The sequence below is a fragment of the Myodes glareolus genome, chromosome 2 (genome assembly GCF_982192425.1).
Source record: "Myodes glareolus chromosome 2, mMyoGla1.1, whole genome shotgun sequence".
Lineage (NCBI taxonomy): Eukaryota > Metazoa > Chordata > Mammalia > Rodentia > Cricetidae > Myodes > Myodes glareolus.
Window position 1 is genome coordinate 62952102 of NC_142027.1, and position 24527 is coordinate 62976628.

At 40.9% G+C, this 24527-nt stretch overlaps 1 protein-coding gene across 1 annotated transcript in view; it reads right to left on the reverse strand.

Annotated features, from left to right (window-relative positions):
* Nucleotides 1-12032, reverse strand: part of Cep97 (centrosomal protein 97) — a 32706-nt gene extending 20674 nt beyond the window's left edge. Inside the window, exons 1-6 of the mRNA XM_048454281.3 lie at nucleotides 11920-12032; nucleotides 8422-8564; nucleotides 6631-6789; nucleotides 5120-5221; nucleotides 2121-2234; nucleotides 1189-1355 (exon numbers count right to left, since the gene is read on the reverse strand). Coding sequence (XP_048310238.3) covers nucleotides 1189-1355; nucleotides 2121-2234; nucleotides 5120-5221; nucleotides 6631-6789; nucleotides 8422-8564; nucleotides 11920-11962 — 728 coding nt within the window. The 5' untranslated portion in view covers nucleotides 11963-12032. The remainder of the gene's footprint in view (nucleotides 1-1188; nucleotides 1356-2120; nucleotides 2235-5119; nucleotides 5222-6630; nucleotides 6790-8421; nucleotides 8565-11919) is intronic.
* Nucleotides 12033-24527: the final 12495 nt, after the last annotated feature.

Sequence of the window (24527 nt, forward strand, 5' to 3'; positions counted from 1 at the left end):
GTCTGGTGCCCTCTTCTGGCCTGCAGGCATACACACAGACAGAATATTGTATATATAATAAATAAATAAATAAATATTAAAAAAAAAGAAACATTCCAATCCCAGTTCCTACTCCCTCCCCTTCTCCCACTCCCTCCACCTTTCCCCCCACACCACCCCCCATTCACTGATCAGATATGGTAAGGCTTCCCATGGGAAATCAACAAAGTCTAGAACATTGCTTTGAGGCAGGACCAAGGCCCTCCCCACTATATCTAGGCTAAGCAAGATATCCTTCCAAAGAGAACGGGTTCCAAAAAGCCAGTACCAGTCTCACTGCCAATGGCCCCACAGTCTGCCCCAGTCATACAACTGTCACCCACATTCAGAGGGACTATGCTGGTTCTCCCACGGTCAGTGAGCTCCCATTAGCTCAGGTAAGCTGTATAGATAAGATCTCCTGAGAAAATTGGGAGTGTGAGAGTCGGAGGAGAAGGGAGGGTGAAAGGGAAGGAGGAGGGAATGGGGGGGGGACGAGAACTGAACAGAACGGGATGGTCAGGTGGGGGAAGGACAGAGAGGAGAGCAAAGAAAGAGATATCTTGATTGAGGGAGACATTATGGGGCTAGCACTAGAAAAATTCCCAAGAATCTACAAGGATTACCCCAGCTAAGACCCTAAGCAATTGTGGAGAAAGTGACAGAACTGGCCTTGTCCTGTAGTAAGATTGATGACTAATTTTTTTTTTCTTTTTGGTTTTTCCAAGACAGGGTTTCTCTGTGTAACAGCTTTGACTGTCCTGGAAATCTCTTTGTAGAGCAGGCTGGCCTCAAACTCGCTGAGATCCACCTGTCTCTGCCTCCCAAGTGCTGGGATTAAAGGTATACTCCACCACCACCCAGCTTGATGACTATCTTAAATGTCATCATAGGACTTTCATCCAGCAACTGATGGAAGCAGATACAGAGATCCACAGCAGAACATTGGGCTAAGCTCCCAAAGTCTGGTCAAAGGGAGGCAGGAGCAATAAATGAGCAAAGGGGTCAAGACCATGATGGAGATACCCAGTGAAACAGCTTACCTGGACATTTTTAATTTGTAAATATACACTCTTTAAGAAAAACTCAGCAATTAATCTATAGCAAACTAGAAATGATATTTCCGAAAAAAATCCTTGATTGAGACAATTTTAAGCAGATCTTGTTCACCTTTCCTTCTGGGAAATCACGTATCCATCGAGTACTCTGAGATTTAAGCACCAGTTGACGATGTACGGCCGATAGTCAAACCCTGGAATGGACGGTGTTGCCATCACACAAGGATTGTTCATGATTGACAACTGCTCCAATTCACTTAAAGAGGCCAAAAACGAGATCTAAAACAAAAGACATCCTTGTTGAACAAAATGAATGTTCAGTGTCAAGCACAGGGTTTCCGCTGATTACATAACTTTGGCAGCATTTGAGAATGTCACAATTTCCCTCTTGTTCTAAAAAGCATTAAGCAATTCTCTACGATTAGCCACTGACTTCCAAAATTCTAAAAACCTGGTCATTTGTTCTTGCTGCACAAGGAAAAACATCAATATTATTTCTTAATTAAGAAAACCATATTTACTTCCTTTGAGGCAGGGTCTCATTTAACCCAGACTGATCTTCAGCTTTAATCCTCCTGTTTCCATTTACTAAGTGCTGAGATTACAGACATCAAGGACTTTGCCTGACTTGAGAAAGCCCTATTGGGAAACATAATAGAGGCCATGAAAAAGTGGACAGGTTGCCTTATTGACCCCCTGTAAAGTAGATGTCTCTCCCCTACCAATCACCAGGAATGATCACTGCAGCCTTACAACTGAAGTTCAGCCTCATGACCTCCAATGCTAAGAAAAGGAGAAAGAAAGACGCTGATGCTCCAGGACCAGATGTTTCACCAGGGCAGTAATTCTCCCACGGTGATCTAAAATGAGCTTGAGAACCTCTCTTATCTCTCCTGCACTTCCCCTTCCTGGACCCCACAGAGTCCTGCACCTCCCCTTCCTGGACCCCACAGAGTCCTGCACCTCCCCTTCCTGGATCCCACAAAGTCCTGGACTTTTTCCTTCTTGGATCCCAGAAGGAAAGATCCCAGAGTCAAATTTTACCTCATTTAAGTCTCGGATTTCATTTTCTGCCAAAGACAATATAGAAAGGCTTCTGGGTAGATATGCAGGTGCCATTCTAAGAGAAGTGATGATGTTTCCATGTAAAAGCAAGGTCTTGAAAGAAAAAAGAATACAAATCAACAAATAATAAATAAATTGACTTGCCAATGCCAAAATAGAGCATCCAAGAATAAAAAGACCTATTTTGTTATATTCCTTATCACACAAAAATCAAAGATTAATACTTAGAAGGCTCCTAAGTGGTCTTTAGCCTTAAACCAAGGGTTTAAGACTTATGCAAGAAGACGTAATTGATGTGATCTGGCTTTGCTATGATATACTAGCATGATATACAATTTAAGTTAATACACAAAGCAATTTCCAACATAGTTATTCATTTCCTTTTAAAATAACAAAATAAATACGGATGTGGTAGCACACGCCTTTAATCCCAGCACTGAGGAGGCAAAGGCAGACTGATCTCTGAATTTGAGACTAGCTGGGTCTACAAAGTGAGTTCCAAGACAGCCAGGGCTACACAGAGAAACTCTGTCTCAAAAAAAAAAAATCAAACACCAAAAACAAAACAAAACAAACAAACAACAAAAATATATATATATCAAAATAAGGGCTGGAGAGATAGCTTGGTGGATAAGAGTGTTTGCTCTACAACCATGAGGGCCTGTTAGCGAATTTGCAGCATCTGTGAGAAAATCTGGGCACGGTAGCTAATACCTGCGACCCCAGCACTGGGGGCAGAAAATAAGGGGATTTCTGGCCAGCTAGTCAAGAGCTAAGAGTGAACTTCCAATTCGGTGACAGACTATTTCAAAGTAAGAAGGTAGAGAGGGATAGAGGAAGACACCCAGCATCCTGTCCTAGCCTCCATACCCGCACACACAGGAGTGTTCAACTGTACTCCTGTCCATGCATCACACCTACCACACATGCATACATGCACATAAAATAAAATAATCGTGTAGAAGGCGATTATTGTAAAATTTTGTAAAAGAGACAGATAAGTCACAATTCATACTTTATAACTACATTTTTTGCTTAGTTGAAGCCAAAGAAAGGTAGAAATTATTGCTTGCAGACATAGCTGACCCATATTAAGTCAGCAATAAAAAAGAATAAATCTAAGAGGTAGAGGATGTTTCAGAGGTCAAGAGTGCTTACTGCTCTTGCAGAGGCCTAGGTTTAGTTTCCATACCAGAGGCTCACAACCACCTGTGGCTCCAGCTCCAGGCTATCCAATGCACTCTTCTGTCTTCCTGTGCACTTGCATGCACATAGAATATATACAGATAACCAGGCACCCACACACATACACATAAATAAAACAAATAAACCATTTAAAAAGAACAAGTCTAAGATACTCTAAACATTCAGGATTCTGTTTAGTTAGTCATATATCCATTCCAAGGAGAAAAAAGTTATAACTAAAAGAAAAATACACAAAATATCCAATCATCTTTTAGTTCTTTTGAGTTTTCTTAGCATTTATTGGAATAGTTGGATACATAAAATTGTTTAGAATCATTGTTGTCATAAAATTATTTCTGCTCAATGTGTAGAGAAAATAGAGCTTCAGATTCACATCTAAGGCTTGAAAAGTCTACCTGGTGCTAATAATATTCAAAATATTATTAATATTATAAAATTCAAAATATTAATATTATAGTATTTATTTTATTACATTATAATGTACTTTATAATATAATAATAAAAATATTTATAAAATATAAATTAATAAATTATTAGAATTAATAATAATACTAAGCAAAAATACAGAAAAAATATACAGATGAATTTTTTATATTTTATCACTTATTTTATGTTTGTTGGTGTTTTGCCTACTTGTATGTCTGAACCATGTGTGTATCTGGTGCCTGTGGAAGTCAGAAGAGGGAATTTAGATCCCCTGAAATTTAGATTCCCCAGGATAGCAGACAGTTCTAGGCACCATATGGTACTGGGACTCAAACCCAGGTCCTCTAGAACAACAACCAGTGCTTCGAACCATTGAGCTATCCCTCCACCTTCCATGTCTATTAAGTGTAACTAGCTTTGTTAACTAAATTATACTTAGTATTGAAAACAGCATCCTTGAGAATAGGAAAAATTAAACAGATAAACGAAACCACATAGACACCCCAAACAGACAGCTGGATGGAGACTTAGGGAAATGGATCACTTGCATTCAAGACCAACCTAGACAACATAGTGATACCTCATCTAAAAAAATATAAAGCTGGGCATGGTGGCACATGCCTTTAATCCCAGCACTCTGGAGGCAGAGGCAGGCGGATCTCTGTGAGTTTGAAATCAGTCTGTCTACATAGCCAGGACAGACAGACAGACAGGCAGAGCTATATAATAGAGAGATCCTATATTTAAAAAAAAAAAAAGACTTAACTTTAGGATGGATTACTTTAAGCTTTACCAGAATACTGTGTGTGTATTTTATATATATATTATAATTTATATAATATATATTAAAGTCCCTAGCATTAGTTAAATTCATCACATTCAGAGGATGGGAAATAAGAAATAACTAACTACAATGACTATTTTCATATAAAATAAATAAATCACTTATAGGCACTAACAATCAATTTGGGGTGGCCTAAAGTGTTCTTATGCCTCAAGAGTACATACTCTTGTGCTCAGGAGTTCTAGAAATAACCAGGGCGATACAGTAAGACTTTGTCTCCAAAAAGAGAAAGAAAAAGTTCTTATATTTTTAAAACAAAAACAATCTGGCAAGCATATTGGCAAATACCTGTAATTCCAGCACTCTGGAAAAATTAAGAAAGCTCAAGGAGGACCTGAGAGGTGAGCCTAGGCTTTACTGGGAGACCCCTTCAAAAGGGGGGAGAGAGAGGAGAGGTTCTTAATATACAATATATGGCAGGCTGAGTTTATGTCAATGAGACCACATCTTTAGTAATTTTTTATTTGTGATAGTTTTTAAGAGCTAACAGAAGACCCCTTACCTTCAAAGACACCAGTTTTGACAGGTCACCTATCTGAGGTATGCTATTGTCTGACAAGTCCAGGTGTTGGAGCGCTGTGCAGCTATTGATTTGCTCCATGGTCTATTACAAGAAAAGCATCACATTAGTCAGTGCACTTAAAATCAAAAATCAAAATCGTTCCCTAATTCTTTGCAGCTGAGCCCCCGCCTCCTCTTGTCACTAGATGCACAGCAGCGGAGCTGAGCAAGACAATGGGGGAAAGAGAGAGCAAAATTCAGAAAGTAGCCAAGTTGCAAGCTTTCAAGAACACCAAGCAATTCATACCATCTCAGATATTTATAGCCCAAAGAAACTTCAATGGCATCGAACTGCTAGCCGAGAAAAGAATTCTCAAATTTAGAATGAAGCCACACAGTCTATTAAATCCTGGCTCCATGGTCAGGGAGGACCAGAGTCAAGGCAGTGTCTTCTAGGCATTATGGGACCACGGCACTCATGAACTCACAGCAGCTGAGTTCATGACCTGCACAAGAGCAAGCCAGTTAACAGTTTAGCACAGAGGGAGAAGGCGTCTGAGCCCCACCCCTGAGGACCTACGGATAGTTAATGTCTTCTGAGAAAGGGACACTCAGCTGTCCTTAAGAGTATGACTCCTAGTAAGTCAACTACATCTAGTAAACGGCACCACACCCAGGAAGACATAAACAGCATAAATTCGACTCAATGTGTCATTTTTTAGAAAAGTACATACAAAGAGAGGAAATCAAGTTGAGTAAGGAGGTGGGGATGGATCTGGAAAGTTAGGGAAGGTGTGGTAGATGAATATAATCAAAATATGCTGTATGTTGTGTGAAATTCTTCAAGAATGAATTAAATATATATATATATATATTTTAATTTTTGGGTCTGCAACTTCTTGGATGTACGATTGGAACAAGCACTAGCTTCTCTGTGCTTCAGTTTCCCTATCTACGTAAGCCTGACAACTCTATCTACTTCACAGGCTGACATGCGCTCACTACAGACACTTAGGAAAGTACCTAGCAGCAGGTAGCTGCTCAGTAAAGACAACGGTTATTATCAATTACTCTAGTCCCCTTACCTGGCACATCAGAAAACAGATACAGAAATGTTTGCTAACTTGTCCAAAATTATAAATCCCTGTGTACAAAGTAGGAAAGATAGAATATAGATCTCTTGACTTAAAAAAAAAATTCCATGTACCATTAAAAATTTACTTAAAAGTTTAACTCAATAGGAAAAAATCTCTTTCCTCATGACTCTAGTATTTGATTTACTTTTTTCAAGTATAATATAGATTCTCTGTTCACATTTGAAAGAATACTATACTGTGGTATATGTTCAAAATGGAGGCTTTTTAAAGTTTATGCTAATACAGATTGTAGAAGTAGATATTTTCATTTTTTATCCACTTATTTATATACTTGCCAAGTTTCCTTTTCATAGAGAACAGATTTGCTATGAAAAAAATCAAAAGTTAATTACCAAGAAAAAAAAAAGCCATTCACCTTCAGATTATTTCCTGCTAAATTCAGCCATTCCAAATGGACTAGGTCCTTCAGTCCTTCCACACAGCCAATACTATTATGAGGTAAATTTAATACCCGGAGTTGAGTAAGTTTGGCCACGCCCATCATCCGAACCAGCCGATTATTAGCCACTGACAACTATGAAAAGGGAACATTATTATTCCTAGAAACAAATATATACATCCACACATATTACTTTCACACTACAGTAGATGGTCAAACATTACCCAAATACACACACCCACCTTCTATTTTTTACATATATTATTTACATCTACACCTACAATATAACTACTGGAGTTTGTTCTTCTAATCAACAAAAAGTATAGGTTAAGTCTGTTATGGGGTAACCAACTGATGCCTGCTCCACAGGAAGGAATTCACATGTGTTATTGTAAACCCACCCAAAACCCGTGGCTGGAGATGACATAGCCTAGCGAAAAAGCAACTGACGACTTTTGCTAAGAGGACATAATGTACGCATCAAATTGCCTTCTAAATAGCTGCATGCACAGCAAAGAACAGGGTCAGCTATTTAGTGCTGTCAGCTCTACTCAGAGACGCTTCCTTTGCAGTGATTAGTGGCGACTGCAGAGACTCATAGCTGATCAAAGTGCAGGAAACAAATAAATAGCTGCTACGTGCCCAGTCGGAAGTAAGACATTTGTAACATCCCTTCCAGGGCTCCAGGAGTGTGGTGGGAAAAGGGGTAGAAAGAACGTGAGAGCAGGGGAAGGGGGAAAGCATGGAATATTGACTTCTGGGCATGACATGGCTGTTGTGTTTTTTGTTTCGTTTTGTTTTTCTTTTGGTATTTCAAGACAGGGCTTCTCTGTGTAGCCCTGAGTGCCCAGGAACTCACCGTTTCATATATATATAAGCTCCACAAAAAATGTCTTCATAACATTAGGTAGACTAAATAAACACTTCTTGTTTATTTCCTAGTTTTGGTAGAGTACTGACGACTAAACTTAGGGCTCTGAGTATGCTAAGCGTGTACTCAGCCATCAACACATCCAACCCCAACATCCTTGGATGAATAAACTCTTTACCCCCAATATGAAGTATAAATTATATTAACACAATATTTCGTCAACATATAATGTTCTCTTTAAATCTACATCTATTTATTTATGGGACTAGAAAGATGGCTCGATAGCTAAGAGCACTTGCTATCCTTCCAGAGGATCAGAGGTCAGTTCCTAGACCCAAGTCAGGCGGCTCACAACCATGTGTATAACCACCCTCCAGCTCCAGGGAATCTGATCGCTCTTCCGGCCTCCACATGTACTCATATACATATGGCATACGTTCATACAGATATGCACAAATAAACATAAATAAAGCAAATAAACAAGAAATTAAAAATTTTTAGAGAGTGTGTGTATGTTCAAGCAGTGCACTTGCAGGCACTCTGGAGCAGGCATACAATCAAATGTCACCAGCATACTCTCAGAAGTCAGTTCTCTCCTGCCTTGGGGTACACACAGCTCAAACTTTAGGCCTTTGCACAACCTCTCCTACCTACTGAGCCATCTTGCTGGCCCTATTTCCACTTTTTACCACTACTGCTTTTTCTAGACCACTGTAAATGTAAGATAGATAGATAGATAGATAGATAGATAGATAGATAGATAGATAGATAGATATTCATCTTCAGAAGCTAGCATATAAAATTTTAAGGCAACATTTACTGCTTTCAACACATGTAGAATAACTTTTTGTAGTTATTTTGTAATAATAAATTAGTCTTATGTAACTCATACCCACCTGTATTAATTGTTTGCATTTCTCTAGATTTTCCAGTTTAATAATCTGATTTTTATCCAGAATCAATGTGTGAACATCAGCTTCACAGGGCAAGTTGGGACCTAATTTCTGTAGTCCCTGCCCTGACCAGTTCACCACTGATCCTTAAAAAGAGAAGACAACTTGTTAGAATGCAAACACGACAGCTGAGCTTAGCATTTTACACTGAGAAAAAATATGCATACATATTTAAAAATACACCAATACACAATAAGTATAAGAATTTAAAATGAGCCAGTTGTAGTGGCACACGCCGGTAGGATTTGCTGAAGGAGGCAGAGGCAGGAGGATCACGATTTCGAGACCAGCCTGAGCTACACATTTTAAAAAAGACAAAAAAAAAAAAAAAAAGGAAGAAGAAGAATTTAAAATGATAGCAATCTAGAGCTGTAACGATACATGTTTCCTCAGAATTTACAAGTTACAGGCTGGGGTATAGCACAGAGGAAAAGCCTTTGCCTGGCATGCAAGGCCCTGAGGTTCCCTATTTTATACCTAATAAAAGTATTTTAAAACTAGGGCTTAAGTTTCTTTTTTGAGTTTTTCGGTTTTGTTTACCTGGGTTTTAATTTTTTATGTATTTTTTTTTCCCTTTCTTACCCTTCAAACTTCTTCTTTGTTTTGGGTTGTTTTTCTTTTGCTGTTGTTTTATTTTGTTTGATTTGAGACAGGGTCTGAAGCTAACCAGGTTAGCATAAACTCTATGTGTCTGAGGTTGGATCTGAACTCTTGATGAGTCCTCCACTTCCCAAGTGCTGGGATTATAGCTATCACCACATCAGACCCTAGAACTGAATTTTTTTTTATAGAGATCCAACTCTTTATAACTACAAGTATATCTTCAAGTGCCCAAAGTAGTGTGTGACAGGAGAGAGGTTGGGGGGGTGTGGGGGGGGTGCACATCATGCATGCCCAAGAAGACCTGAAGAAAATGCTGGTATCCTGCTCCGTCACTCTTTTTATTCTCTTGATGAACACTCTCTCACTGAACCTGGACTTAGAGCTAGACTGCAAGTCAGCAAGGCCTCCACAGCATTGAAGGCATCACTAGGGCTACAGGCATTGGGGGATTTCACAGGAATTTCAACTCCAGCCCTCATGCTTTCAAGGCAAGTGCTCATACCCACTGAGCCATCTCTACAGCCCTCACTTTGTTTTTCGAGGCAGGGTCTCTCCCTGGCCTGGAACTCATCAAACAGAGTAGGCTGGTTGGCCAGCGAGCCCCAAGAATCTGCCTATATCCACCATCCCAGCCCTGAGATTACAAGCTCCAAGCACCAAACTCAATGCTTTCCTCAGGTTTGGAGGATTGAACTCGGGTCCCCACACTTGCACAACAAGCACTGTACCAACTAAACTATCTCCCCAGTCACTTCAAAGTATTTTGAAAATCAAAGTATAGTTAACTAATCAATAGAATAAAATGATTCTCTGATTTCACAAGGTTGGTGTAAAGAAGCCAAATAACTTGTACTTAGCCTCAGACCTGGCAGACAACACTCAATAAAATTTGGTTTCGTACTATAGCTCCCCTGGTTAACCACTATGGACAAGTTTCCTTCTCTTTTTCTCCTTCATTTTTTCAGTCTGAAAACCCCCCAAATTAAGGTGTTGGCAGGTTTGGTAACTGAGACCTCTCTCCAAGAGGCTGGCTGCCCCTTCATTATATGTGCGAATCGCTGAGTTAACTTTCCTACTCTATAAGTTGTGAACGATAACCAGGCATAGTGGTGCACACCTTTAATTCAGTACTCAGGAGGCAGAGGCAGGCAGATCTCTGTTGAGTTTGAGGCCAGCCTATCTATATAATGAGTTCCAGGACAGGCAGAGAGAAGATACATAGTGAAAACTTTTCTTGAAAAGAAAACAAAACAAAAAAGCTGTGCAGTGGTGGTGCACAGCTTTAAGCCCAGCACTTGGGAGACTGTGAGTTCGAAGCCAGCCTAGTCTACAGAGCCTAGTCGGTCAGGGGCTACACGGAGAAATCGTCTCGAAAAAACAAAAAAGGGGGGGGGTAGGCTGAGTCACTTCTGGTAGTACACATCTTTAATCTTTGCACTGGAAAGGCAAAAGCAGGAGATTTCAGTGAGTTTTAGGCCAGTCACAACTACATAATGAGACCGTCTTAAAAAAAAAAAAAAAAAGAAAGAAAAAGAAAAGAAAAAAGCGAGAATTCAATATAAAAAATGGTCTACATAAAAACGTGAAATAGCCGGGCGGTGGTGGCGCACGCCTTTATCCCAACACTCAGGAGGCAGAGGCAGGCTGATCTCTGTGAGTTCGAGGCCAGCCTGGTCTACAAGAGCTAGTTCCAGGACAGGCTCTAAAGCTACAGAGAAACCCTGTCTCGAAAAACCAAAAACGTGAAATAATGTAAGAAAGTTGCCCAAAATATCATCTGGTTTTTAAAAAGTGGCTCTGTAAACGCCAACTGCTACTCTTGTCTGTTGTCTTGGAGTGCTAAGGAGGTTTAGAAAAATCAGCATCATAGGCATAGGGGGCGGGGCCAAAGTAACTGCCAATTTCAAATTTACCAGTAGACTGGGACTACCCTGAGAAATAATTTCTCGGGACAGCTCTCCTAGACGGTTTCAATATTTTTCGGTTTTCTTAGCACGAGAGGTGTCGTGAGCCTCTTCTTGATGGATGAAAACTAGAAAAGCGCACCGCGCGTTCGCACACAATTCCGAAGGGTCGACACACCTTTTAGCCAAACTCCTCCCCTCAAGAATCTGATCGGGGACCCCAGGTTATGAGCCCCAACTCTACCCTGGTCTGCCCCAATCCAGCCAGCTGCTACCACGCCTCAGAGTGTAACCAAAACAAAAGCTCAGGTCCGGCGCCCCACGGAGGCATCTCCCAGCTACAGGCGCACCCCTCTCCTGCGCTCGGCCAAACAAAGACCAAACTCGATCCTAAGACCAGGCCTGCAGAATGACGGGGTAGCAACGCGTGTCCCGGTCACCCCCAGATTCTATCACGGGTACTGGCCACTTCCAATGAAGAGTTCAGGCGACTATGATGCGGTATCAAATAAGATGCTTCCTGAACGTTCTCGGAATCGATGAAGGTGGGGGGAACACAAGAAATAAAGAGACTCTGCCAATTTTCCGTGGACACTCGGAACTCAAAGTAAACGTCCCAGAAAGGTGGCCGCAGTCCGAAGCCCACTGCCCAGTCAGACTAAGGAGAGCGCGGGACGGGGGCGCCAGGTACCGCGAAGACTCCTGGGAGCTGGAGTCCCTCATCCAACCTTCACCGCAATGCTACCAAACTGGATCAGAAAGCGGGACTACAACTCCCAGTAGCTAATGCGCCTCCGCGCTGCCTACAGCCCCGCATCAAAAGAACTGGTCCAAAACTGCACGTCTAAACCCAGGCTTTCTCTTTACACTAAGCAACTATGTAATATGACTTAGTGAAGTAAACTTTCGAGCTTAGTGGTGGGGATCATCCTACCTTCTCCCGGAGTCAGAGCTCCGTCGGCTCGCGCTACCGCCATACTTGCCGCTTGCTAATGACACCAGGCAACCGTCCTCATCCGTTCTGTAGATCATGTAGTCGGCAGTGGGGCACTGCAAACTACAACTCCCAGGATGCACAGCACTCAACCGGCCCAATTGGCTGGGAGTGGGAATCACAGGCTTGAAAGTGAGTGGTAAGAAAGAGCTTTGGGGACCCTGATAGGTGAGCAAGCTGCCACCTTAGATGAATCATTTCACTCCAGGTCCAGGTGTTTGAGAAATTTGACACTTTTACCACCTGGCACACTATAAGGACGTTATTTAAAGTAAACAATTTGAGGGCTCATTGCTAGAAGTCTCTATGACAGCTACCCATTTTGACAATTCTGAATTAAGTTTAAAAGGTTTGAGATTAGCTATAGGAATGACTAAATATTTTGAGACAGTCAAGATGGATACATTGTATTTGAAATTTTAACTAACTAAATGGATTTAAAGCCACAGAAACAGACATTTTTGTTTTAAGGGGTGGTGCTTATACATTTATCAGAGCTTTTGACCAAGGAGTATATTTGATACATAAGTGCCCAGAACTTTTTATGGAGTATTCAAAAGAAGTTTAAAACAGCTTCCAAAGTCAAGAATACTTACGTTGCACGGTTGGAAGGGACAAACTTATCCCTTTTTGATTTAACTATGAACTCAGAAAGAGTGGAAATTACGATATTTGGGGAAAACTTGATAGGGACTTAAAAGGTAGCTCAATAGTTCAAAGGGAGCCCCCACTTTTCTCACCAACTTCTCTACATACTGACCTCTCTGCCCTTGCTGAACAGGTGCTCCAAAGACTGAACTTTCTGTTCAGGATCCAGTAATTAGGCTTCCAGCTCTTTGGGCTCACGATTCAAAAAGCATTTCCTCTGTCTTGGATTCCTTTTTTTCTTTTATATCATTTTTCTTAAAGGCCTATTCTGCTTCCCATTGGTTCAGTCTAAAGATAATTTTCTAATTCCGAAGAAGGAATAAAGATTCCCCCCTTTCTTTTAACCAGAGACCCCTTACTTAATAAATAGTCTTATTATTTTATATGTATAAATGTAAAGCAAGCCAGGTATGGTGACCCAAACTTTTAATCCCAGCAGTCTGGAGGCAGAGTCAAGCACATCTGTGAGTTAAAGGTCAGTGTGATCTATATAGTGAGTTCCAGGACAGCCAGAGCTATATAACAGAGAAACTGTATCAACAAACTGGAGGGCTAGAGATGGTTCAGATGTTAAGAGCACTGGCTATTTTCCCAGAGGTCCTGAGTTCGATTCCCAGAAACCACATGGTGGCATGCAACCATCTATGATGAGATCTGGTGACCTCTTCTGGCATGCAGGCAGGCACGCAGACAGTATACATAATAAATACATCTTTAAAAAAACAAACAAACAAAAAAAGGCAGCCGGAGCTACCATGTGGATGCTGGAAACCCAAACTAACTCCTCTGCAAGAGTTTCTTTTTAAACTGGAGATATTCTTTTTAAACTGGAGATTTCCTTTTTTTTTTTTAAAGATCTTAACTACAGATGGCTGTGAGCCACCATGTGGTCGCTGAGAATTGAACTCAGGACCTGAAGAAGAATAGCCAGTGCTCTTAACCTCTGAGCCATCTCTTCAGTCCAAGATTTCCTTTTAAACTCCAGCAAAGGGGTTAAGAGCATTGCCTGCTCTTCCAAAGGTCCTGAGTTCAATTCCTAGCAACCACATGGTGGCTCACAACCATCTGTAATGAGGTCTGGTGCCCTCTTCTGGCCTGCAGGCAGACACACAGACAGAATATTGTATACATAATAAATAAATAAATATTAAAAAAATAATAAACTCCAGCAAAATCGTCTTTGAGCTTCCTTTTGGGTCTATTCCTAAATTCTTTCATTAATGAGACTAAGAACCCCAGGAGGAGACTTACATTTCTCTGTAACATGTGGTAGCTCTGACAGGACTTCCCAAAATATTCCAGTAACAGAAACAAGCCATAATTTTAGGACAGAACACCAGCAAACCCACACACCAAAGTAATATTTCCTCTCTTCACCTTGGCCAGAATCATAATGTTTTTGGTTCCTGTCCTAGATCAAGAGTAAAGATACCTAGGCTGGAGAGATGGCTCAGCAGTTAAGAGCACTGACTGCTCTTCCAAAGGACCTGGATTCAATTCCCAGCACCCACATGGCAGCTAACAACTGTCTGTAACTCCAAGATCTGACACCCTCACACAGACATACATGCAGGCAAAACACCAATGCACATAAAATAAGAATAAATAAATGATTTAAAGAAAAAAAAAGAGTAGAGATGCCAGAAGAAAATTCTGGTTGCTGGGCCAGTTTCTTGATCTCTCTTCCTCTAAAAACGCATTCCTTCCTAGAGATATACCTGACAGTGTGACCAAAACTTCAATTCACAACTTATCCCTGCTGTCAAACCAGTCTGGAGTTGGACCTCTGGATTTGCATGGTGGGAATGGATGAGATCTAGTCTCTGATTTCATCTTGTCTCCTAAATAATTTTAGTATTTGAGGGGGAAATGTTATAGTCGTTTTAGGAGACATTGAAGATGCCAGAGCTTTGTTGAGACCTTTTGAGGGAAACCAATTTCATTCTGGTAAAAAGAATGGAAAACCTCTGTTCCTGAGTGGAGACGTGACATTCTGATTGCTCCAAACATAAGTATTTATTGTTACTTCCCTTATGAGTTAGTCTAACTGGGTGTGGGCGCACACACCTTTAATCCAGCACTTTGGGGCAGGGAACTCTCTGTAATTGTCACCTTCCACCACATGGCTGGTTGTCTGCAGGAGGCTGCTTACAAATGGCATGGTTTTCTCTTTCCCTCCTCTCTCTCTCTCCCTTCTCCCAATAGCTGCTCATAGTTACAGCTTACCTGCCCTGTTGTTTTTCTTTCTTCCAAAGGATAATAAAATTGTCCTCAAACTTCCAAGTCTGTCTTTAAATTATTTTACTTAGAAGATTAAGACAGTGGTGGTACACACCTTTAATCCCAGGCGGGCAGATCTCTGTGAGTTTGAGGTCAGGCTGGTCTACAGTGTGAGTACCAGGACAGCCAGAGCTGTTACACAGAGAAACCCTGTCTCAAAAAAAAAAAAAAAAAAAAAAAAAAAGACTAAAACCCCAAAACAAGAAACCTCAGTAGCATTAGAACCCAAAATACATCCGAACCTTCCGTTCAAAATCACTAATATACTTTTGAAGATTTATTTTATTTTTATTTGTGTGTGTCTGTGTGTGTCTGTGTGTGTGTGTGTGTGCACAGAAAAGGACCTGCAATGTGGTTGTGAGCCACCAGTGTAGATTCTGGAAACCAAGCTCAGGCCCTCTACAGGTGGAGCCATCTCCCCAAACTCCTGTTTTATTTTGTCATTTTAAGGGTCTTCAGAGGGTACCCCACTTTAATTCTGAAAACTCTGACATTGCTGTCATAGCTGGAGTGGGCTCTAAGGAGTGTGGAGACGATTGTTGTAGGAGGGGTTAAAGAAAGGGCTGCAGATCTCTTCTATTTAACGAAGTCATTACTTAGAAAGGAGACCCAGCAATGTTAGCGGGTGAAGGTATTCAGGAGCCAGATTCTTCCACGTTTGCGATAGTAGCTGAGAGAGGGTTTTGTTGGATTCATCTGCCCTGCTTTCCTCAGGACAGGGCCCAAAGGTTCGATGGTCTCATATGGTCACGTGACCCAGCAGTTCTTCCTAGACACAGACACACCTTTGTGTTCCAGGTACCAATCTGACATTTAAACCAAACCTCTAACCTTTTAACTAAATTGCCTTCTTGCTTGAATATTAAGCCCTGCAATTTCTGAATGAATTGGAGAATTCTACTAATTAACTATGCAAATCTCTCAGAAAGGTAGTGTTTCTTGGCTGGCACAGACCTCTTTCACGTCTATCAGCAATGCACATTCGATCCCCACCTCTGTCTCTCAGTTTCATCTGCCCACTGTTACCGGAGTGATCCAAGCAAGACAATGCCCTCTATCACATCAACGTCCCCTCAGAAACTTCCCAAACATAAACTGGCCTCGCTCAACTTCTACCATTCGCTCCATCCGTTTTCATTCGGGGCTTTTCACTGCCGACTGACACAAAACACTTGTTGCTTAGAAAAGTGCAAGTACTCACATAACAAACATGAATTGAGAGGTGGAAGAGCTCAGGAAGAAGACTTGTATAGTCCAACAAGGCTCCGGAGAGGAATATATACAAAGTTCAGATAACACAGTTAGGAGACCAAGTCAACACAGGATTGGAATAGCATGTGTGTGTTTGGTTTTTTTGTTGTTGTTGTTGTTTTGTTTTGTTTTGTTTTTTTGAGAGAAGGATTTACTCTGCAGCCTAGGTTGGCCTCAAACTCACTAAAATAGTCCTGCCTCTGACTTCCAAGTGCTAGGATTACTGACATTGCCACCATGCCTGGAAACATTTGTGGCTACTGAAATTACTGTATTGGCAATTAGGATTGAACTGACCATGTCTGAAAGAAAAAGTCTAACTTCGCTGTTTGCAAGTTGTAAAGTAAGTTACTGATATGCACATGTAGAGGTCAAAGAGTGGTTGTGGGAACTGGTTTTATCCTACCCTGTGGGTGTGGGCAATGAAACTCAGGTGTGGCAACAAGTCTCAGCATTAAATAAATAAATTAAATAAATAAATAGAGGGGCTGGAGAAATGGGTTAAGAGCACTCGCTGCTCTTTCAGAGAACTGGAATTAAGTCACCAGCACCCACATTAAGTGACTCATAACTGCATTAACTCCACTTCCAGAGATCCAACTTCTTGCCTCTACAGGCACCTAAGTGCATGTGTACATTTAGATTCACACAGATAAAATATAAAATAATTTTTTAAAAGAAATAAAAAGAAACAGATGGCCAGTGGTGGCACACACCTTTAATCCCAGCACGCAGTAGGCAAAGTCATGAGGATATCAAAGCCAGTCTTGTCTACAGAGTGAGTTCCAGGACAGCCAGGGCTACAAAGAGAAACCCTGTCTTGGAAAAAAAATCAAAAGAATTACATTTCATTTTACATTAAATGACCTGAAATTAAAATTTTGGGGGATTGGAGAAATGGCTTAGCAGTTAAGAATACTGACTGGTTTTCCAGAGGACCTGTATTTGATTCCCAGCATCCACATAGTGGTTCACATCCATCTGTAACCCCTGTCCCATGATATTCACCTTCCTGGCTTCCATGGGCACCAGATACACAAGTGATACATAGACAAGTAAGCAGTAAAAACATTCATACACGTAAAATAAAAATATTAAAAAGTTTTTAGGAGACTGAGGATGGCTAGCATCCATTCATCAAGCCCTGAGGTTGATTCTTCAATACTCTATAAACCACGAATGGGTCAGGTGATGGTGGTGCATGCCTTTAAACCGAGCACTCAGGAGGAAGAGGCAGGTGGATCTCTGTGAGTTCGAGACCAGCCTGGTCTACAGAGTGAGTTCCAGGACAGCCAGGACTGTTTCACAGAGAAACTCTGCCTTGAAAAACAAAACAAAGCAAATAAATTTAAAAGCCCAGCAAAATACCAGCAAAATTCTTCAAAGACCTCGAAAGAACGGTACTCAACTTCATTTGGAAAAGCAAAAAACCCAGGATAGCCAAAACAATCCTGTACAATAAAAGAACTTCTGGAGGCAACACAATCCCTGACTTCAAACTCTACTATAGAGCTACAGTAAAGAAAATAGCATGGTACTGGCATAAGAACAGACAAGAGGACCAACGGAACCGAATAGAAGACCTGGATATCAATCCACACATCTTCAAACACCTGATCTTTGATAAAGAAGCAAAAAATATCAAATGGAAAAAAGAAAGCATATTTAACAAGTGGTGTTGCATAACTGGATATCAACATGCAGAAGAATGAAAATAGACCCATATCTATCTCCATGCACAAAACTCAAGTACAAATGGATCAAAGACCTCAACATAAACTCAGCCACACTGAACCTTATAGAAGAGAAAGTGGGAAGTACACTTGAACACATTGGCACAGGGAACCCCTTCCTAAATATAACCCCAGTAGCACAGACACTGAGAGAAACAATTAATAAATGGGACCTCCTGAAACTAAAAATCTTCTGTAAAACAAAGGACACAGTCAACAAGACAAAACGACAGCCTACAGATGGGAAAAGATCTACACTAACTCCACATCAGACAGAGGTCTGATCTCCAAAATATACAAAGAACTCAAGAAAATGAACATCAAAAGATCACATAATCCAATTTAAAAAAAAAAAGGAGTATAGCCCTAAATAGAGAATTCTCAACAGAGGATATGTTCTAAAATGGCTGAAAAACACTTAAGGGAATGTTCAGCATACTTAGCCATCAGAGAAATGCAAATCAAAACATCTCTGAGATTCCATCTTATACCTGTAAGAATGGCCAAGATCAAAAACACTCATGACAATTTATGCTGGAGAGGTTGTGGGGAAAAGGGAACGCTTCTGCATTACTGGTGGGAATGCAAGCTGGAACAACCGCTTTGGATGTCAGTGTGGTGATTTCTCAGAAAATTGGGAAACAACCTTCCTCAAGACCCAGTAATACCACTTTGGGTATATATTCAAAGGATGCTCAATCGTGCCACAAGGACATGTGCTCAACTATGTTCATAGAAGCTTTATTTGTCATAGCCAGAACCTGGAAACAACCTAAATACCCCTCAACCGAAGAATGGATAAGGAAAATGTGGTACATTTACACAATGGGGTACTACACAGCAGAAAAAAATAACAACAGCTTGAATCTTACAGGAAAATGGATGAAGCTAGAAAACATTGTTTTGAGTGAGGTAACCCAGACACAGTAAGACAATTATCACATGTACTCACTCATAGGTGGTTTTTAAACAAAAAGCAATGAAAGTCAATCTACAAACCATAATCCCAGAGAACTTAGATAACAATGCAGACACTAAGAGAGACTTGCATAGATCTAATCTACATGGGAAGTAGAAAACAGAAAAAGACAAGATTTCCTGAGTAAGTTGGGAGCATGGGGACCTTGGGGGAGGCATGAAGGGGGAGGGGAGAGGCAGGGGGGAGCAGAGAAAAATGTAAAGCTCAATGAATATCAATAAAAAAAGAAAAAAGAAGAAAAACAAAAACAAAACAACAACAACAACAAAGCATGGAATCATATGTCTGTGACCACAATTCTTGTAATCCCAGTGCTTGAAAGGTGAAGGTGAGAAGACTGTGGTGGTGTGAATGAGAATGGCCTCCGTAGGCTGGTACATTTGAATGTTTGGTGCTGGGTTAGTAGAACTGTTTAGGAAGAATTAGGAGGTATGGTCTTGTTGAAGGAAATATGTCACTGGAAGTGAGCTTTGAGGTTACAAAAGCCCACACCAGGCCCAGTCACTCTCATTAGGATGTGAAGTTCTCAGCTACGGCTCCAGCACCATGCCAATAGCTTCCCACCATGATAATCGTGGACTAAGCTTCTAAAACTGTAAGCATGCCCCAAAATAAATGCTGTTTTTTATATGGGTAGTCTTAGTCATGGTGTCTATCTCTTCACAGCAGAAGAACAGAAACTATAACAAAGATCAAACGTTCAAGGGCATCCTCAGCTACAAAGTGAGTTCAAGGCAAGCCTAGAATCATAGCTAAATGAGATCCCATCTCCAAAAGAAAAAAATTAGTTTTGTCAGCTTGTGCCTAGTGGGTGATGCTAGGTGGTGGTACCTACACACAGTGTGCAGCATTCCCTTGCCTCTGCCTTTGCACCCAAAATGGAACTAATGCTACTTGCAAGATGGAGTCCCCCAGAGCTAATCATAACCTTTATACCACTGTTTTCACAAAATATGGAGGGACTTAATGGCAAGTATGCTAGTTAGTTTTTTGTCAACTTGACAGAAACTAAAGTTATCTAAGAGGAGGGAACCACAATTAAGAAAACAACTCGATAAGATTGATTGGGCTGTAGTCAAGCCTGTGGACATTTTTTTTAATTAGTGATTGATGTGGGAGGGCTTAGCCCATTGTGGGTCGTGGGACTCCTGAGCAAGTAGTCCAGGGATGTATTTGTAAATAGACTGGCCAGGTGGTGGTGGCACACACCTTTAATCCCAGCACTCGAGGAGGCAGAAGTAGGCAGGTTTCTGTGAGTTTGAGGCCAGCTTGGTCTACAGAGTAAGTTCCAGAATAGTCAGAGATACATAGAGAAACACTATCTTGAAAAACCAAAAAGAAAAAAGAAAAAGAAAGTAGATTGAAGGCTAGAGAGTTGGCTTAGTGGTTAAGAATATGTTGTTCTTGCAGAGGACCCAGATTCCAGTCCCAGCATCCGTGTGGTGGCTCACAACATTCTGTAACTCCAAATTCTGGGCATATGATGTTTCTTCAATCCCCTGAAGGCACTAGGCAGACATGTGGTATATACATATATGCATGTAGGCAAAACATATGCATAAAATAGTAACATAAGTTTTTTGTTTGTTTGCTTGTTGTGCTTCTTTTTTTTTTTTTTTTTTTTTGAGACAGAGTTCATTTGTGTAGCCCTGGTTGTCCTGGAACTTGCTCTGTAGACCAGACTAGCCTCAAACTCAGAGATCACTGCCCCTGTCTCCAACATACTGGAATTAAAGCTGTGGGCCACCAAGATCAATGTAAAATAAATCTAAATAAAAGAAGGAAGGAAGGAAGGAAGATAGAAAGAAGGGCCAGGTGGAGGTGGCACATGTCTTTCATTCCAACACTTGGGAGGCAGAGGCAAGTGGATTTCAGTGAGTTCAAAGTTAACCTGGTCTACCAAGTAAGCCAGGACAGCCAAGACTGTTACACAGAGAAAAACAAAACAAAACAACAACAACAAAAAACAAACAAAAATGAAAAAAAAAGAAAGAAGGAAAGAAAGTTGAGCAAGCCCTGGAGAGAAAGTCAGCAAGCAGCAATCCTCCATGGTGTCTGCCTTGAGTTCCTGCCGTGACTGCCTTCAGTGATGGACTGTGGTGTGGAAGAGTAAGCAATATAAACCGTCTCCTGCCCAAGCTGCTTTTTGATCACAGTATTTTATCACAGCAGCAGAAATCCTAAGACAGAGCACAGCCTGATGTCACCACTCAGCCTCTGGAGAACCGGAACCACAGGTGTATATCACTACTGCTTTACAGGCCTCCATGCAAATACAAAGGACGTGTCTGTATTTTAGAATAAACTTAACACTGTAACTGAACTTTCACCTAATTTCCAGGTGAAAATGATTACCATTAGGCAGAACTGGAAAGAATAATATGAACTATTGGCCCGTAATCATTACCATTCCTGTCTAATCAGTCTTTCACACAAGCTTTTGTGGATGACCCTTCTCTCACATTATTTTAAGGCAAATTCTAGACTCTTGTTATATCATCTTTAAGTACTTAACATGTAATTTGTCAGGCAGTGGGGACACACACCTTTAATCACAGCACTCGGGAGACAGAAGCAGGTGGATCTCTATGAGTTCGAGGCCAGCCTGCTCTACAGACTGAGTTTCAGGACAGGCTTCAAAACTACACAGAGAAACCCTGTCACGAAATAGCAAAAATTAAAACAAAAAGAAAAGAAAAAACATGAGGTTCTAAAAACTAAGGTTAAAATAATAAACAACAGCTTTATTAAATATGACAACAACTAACAGTAACTCTTAGTGTTATCAAATATCCAATAGCATTCTAGTATTTGTTTCCTCAAACCAAATAATGCATTTCTGTTGCTGACTTCCACGTAATGAGTGGCCCAAGGGGACTTCATTTTGTCCTAGTTTTAGCTAAGCCCTCTTCACAGCCTGCATTAACCACATCCTGCCGAGCAGAGCTTTCTCACGCAGCGACACCTGCAGCCACGGGAGCACCACTGTTTCACAACATAGAGAATTGAACTAAGACATTGGAGAGAACTACATCCAAGCCTGCCTCTGGCATGATCTGATTGTGGGGTTTTATAAACCCTTCCCTGTTTTTCTCTGGGCCTAGAGTTCTTTCCAGCCAAAGCCTGCTCTTGACCTCCAGCAAATAAGGAACTCTTAACCTGACCTTCATTGAGCGGCATTCTCTTGGGTCTCAAATGGGTACAACAATTAGTAAGCAAACTTACATGCTCAGATTGTTATCAGCATTGTGAGGTATCTGTCTGCACACAGATTTACTTTCCAAAGGTAAAGTTTGTAAAATCACATTCCATATCATAACTGACAAGTGTACATTAATTAATTGATGACAGGCAATAAACAACTTTGAAATATTAAAAAACATTCTGGAAAAACAGAAATGTAAAAATAATTTAATTCTCATTAGTAGGCTTTAAAGTTTATCACATTTATGTGTGTGTGTAGAGGGTGTGTGTGTGTGTGTGTGGAGGGCATATGTGTGAGAGAGAGGGCAGGAGGATGTGTGCAGGTATACCATGTCACATGTGTAGGGGTCGGAGGACAACTTACAGGATCAGTTGTCTCCTTCCACTGTATGGACTTAGGGCTCCAACTCAGGCTGTCAGAACTGGCAGCCTGAGATTTACCCAATGAGCCATTTCACAGGCTAGCAGATTTGTTTTTACACAAATCTGCGCTTGGGGCTGGAGAAAAGGCTCAGCGGTTAAGAGAACTGACTGTTCTTGCAGAGGACTAGGGTTTGGTTCTCAGCCTTCACATGGAAGCTCATAATTGTCTGTAACTCCCGTCCTAGGGTATCTGACATCCTTTTGTGACCTCTGTGGTCACTACATGCACATCGTGCACAGACATAATACACCCATATACACAAAACAAAATAAAGGTTAAAAAATTAAAAGTTGTATTCAATATATTAGAAATTGTGTCAGTAAGAATGTTATGTGAACTTGCTCTTCCCCTTGCCACATCTGTACCAACATGATATCTTCAACGTGTCCTCTAACTCAACAAGTGTTTGCTGTGTGGCCTTTCACAGAAGACATTTACCATTCCCTATTCTAGAGAAAGTAAGATGGAAGTAAGAATTTAGCCAATGAAAAGGGGAAAAGTATTTCTAAACAAAAAGGACAGGCTGGGCACATGAGGATGAGCCAATAGTCTGTGAAAAAGGATAGACAAGCATTGCATACCAGGCCCTGCAAAACATAGACCATTCCTCTCTGCCCAGGTTTGACTTTGGGAGCCAAACTGTAATATCATATTCTTCCAGAAGAGGGCTCTCTTGATTTAGCTTGTTGAAAAGCCAAAAGGAAAATTTGAGAGAACTTTACAGTAAACATTTATGTACTTATGATTTTTATTTCATCACCAACATTTTTATATTTTTAATCACATATATACTCATCTATCAATAAATCATGTTATCAATAGGTCACTACACCTCTCTTAAAAATTATCAGCATGTATTGCATTTACTAGTAATCCAAATTATCTTGTTTCCTTTTTAAAAAATGTTAATTACTTTTGCAGCACTGGGACCTGAGGCATGCTAGGCAACTGCAATACCATTAGAATGTGTTTTGTGACTTAGAAGACGGACTTGATTTGAAGCCAGGTTGTGATGGCTCACGCTTTTAATCCCAGCACTCGGGAGGCAGAGGCAGGCGGATCTCTGTGAGTTCAAGGCCAACCTGGTCTACAAGAACTAGTTCCAGGACAGGCTCCAAAGTTACAGAAAAACTCTGTCTTGTAAAACCAAAATAAGGAGGAGGAGGAGGAAGAGGAGGAGGAGGAGGAGGAGGAGGAAGAGGAGGAGGAGGAGGAGGAGGAATAGGAGGACTTGAGCAGTGGAGGTGGGAGAGAAACTATGAAAAAGATCAAAAGTTCAAGGGCATCCTCCGCTACAAAGTGAGTTCAAGGCTAGCCTGGAATCATAGCTAAATGAGAGATTCCATCTCCAATTTTCATGCTAAAACCTAAATTTAAAAAAATTATAAAATGAGCCAGGTGTGATGGTGCATGACTTTAGTGTCAACACTCAGGAAGCAGAAGTAAGCAGCTCTCTGTGAGCTCCAGGACTGCATGGTCTCCATAGTTCTAGGACACCCAGGGCTATGTGAAGAGGCCTTGTCTCAAAAAAACAAAACAAAACCAAAAAAAAAAATATTTTAGTGACAGTTACGATTTCAATGGGACCTTTTGTGGTTAAAAAAGAAAAAGAGGGGGTGTTAGTATGCTGGCCCATGACTGACTTTGATTCCAATATTTAGGAGGCAGAGGCAGGTGGATCTCTTAGTTCAAGGCCTTCCTGGTGTACACAGCGAGCCCCAGGACACACAGATTACATAGATACATAGAGAGATCCTGTCTCAAAATAAAATAGAATAAATAATAAAATGAAAGAAGGCCAAAGAGATGGCTCAGCAGGTAAGAGCACTGGCTGCTCCTCTACAGGATGTGGGTTGGGTTCCCAGTAACCAAAAGGTGGCTCACAACTATCTGAAATACCAGTTCAAGGAGTTCCAAAGCTCTCTTCTGCCCTTCATAGGCACTGCATGCATATGGTGCATAGACACACACGCAGGCAAGACACATAAAACAGATACATCTCAAAAAATATTCTTTAAAATTAGACAGA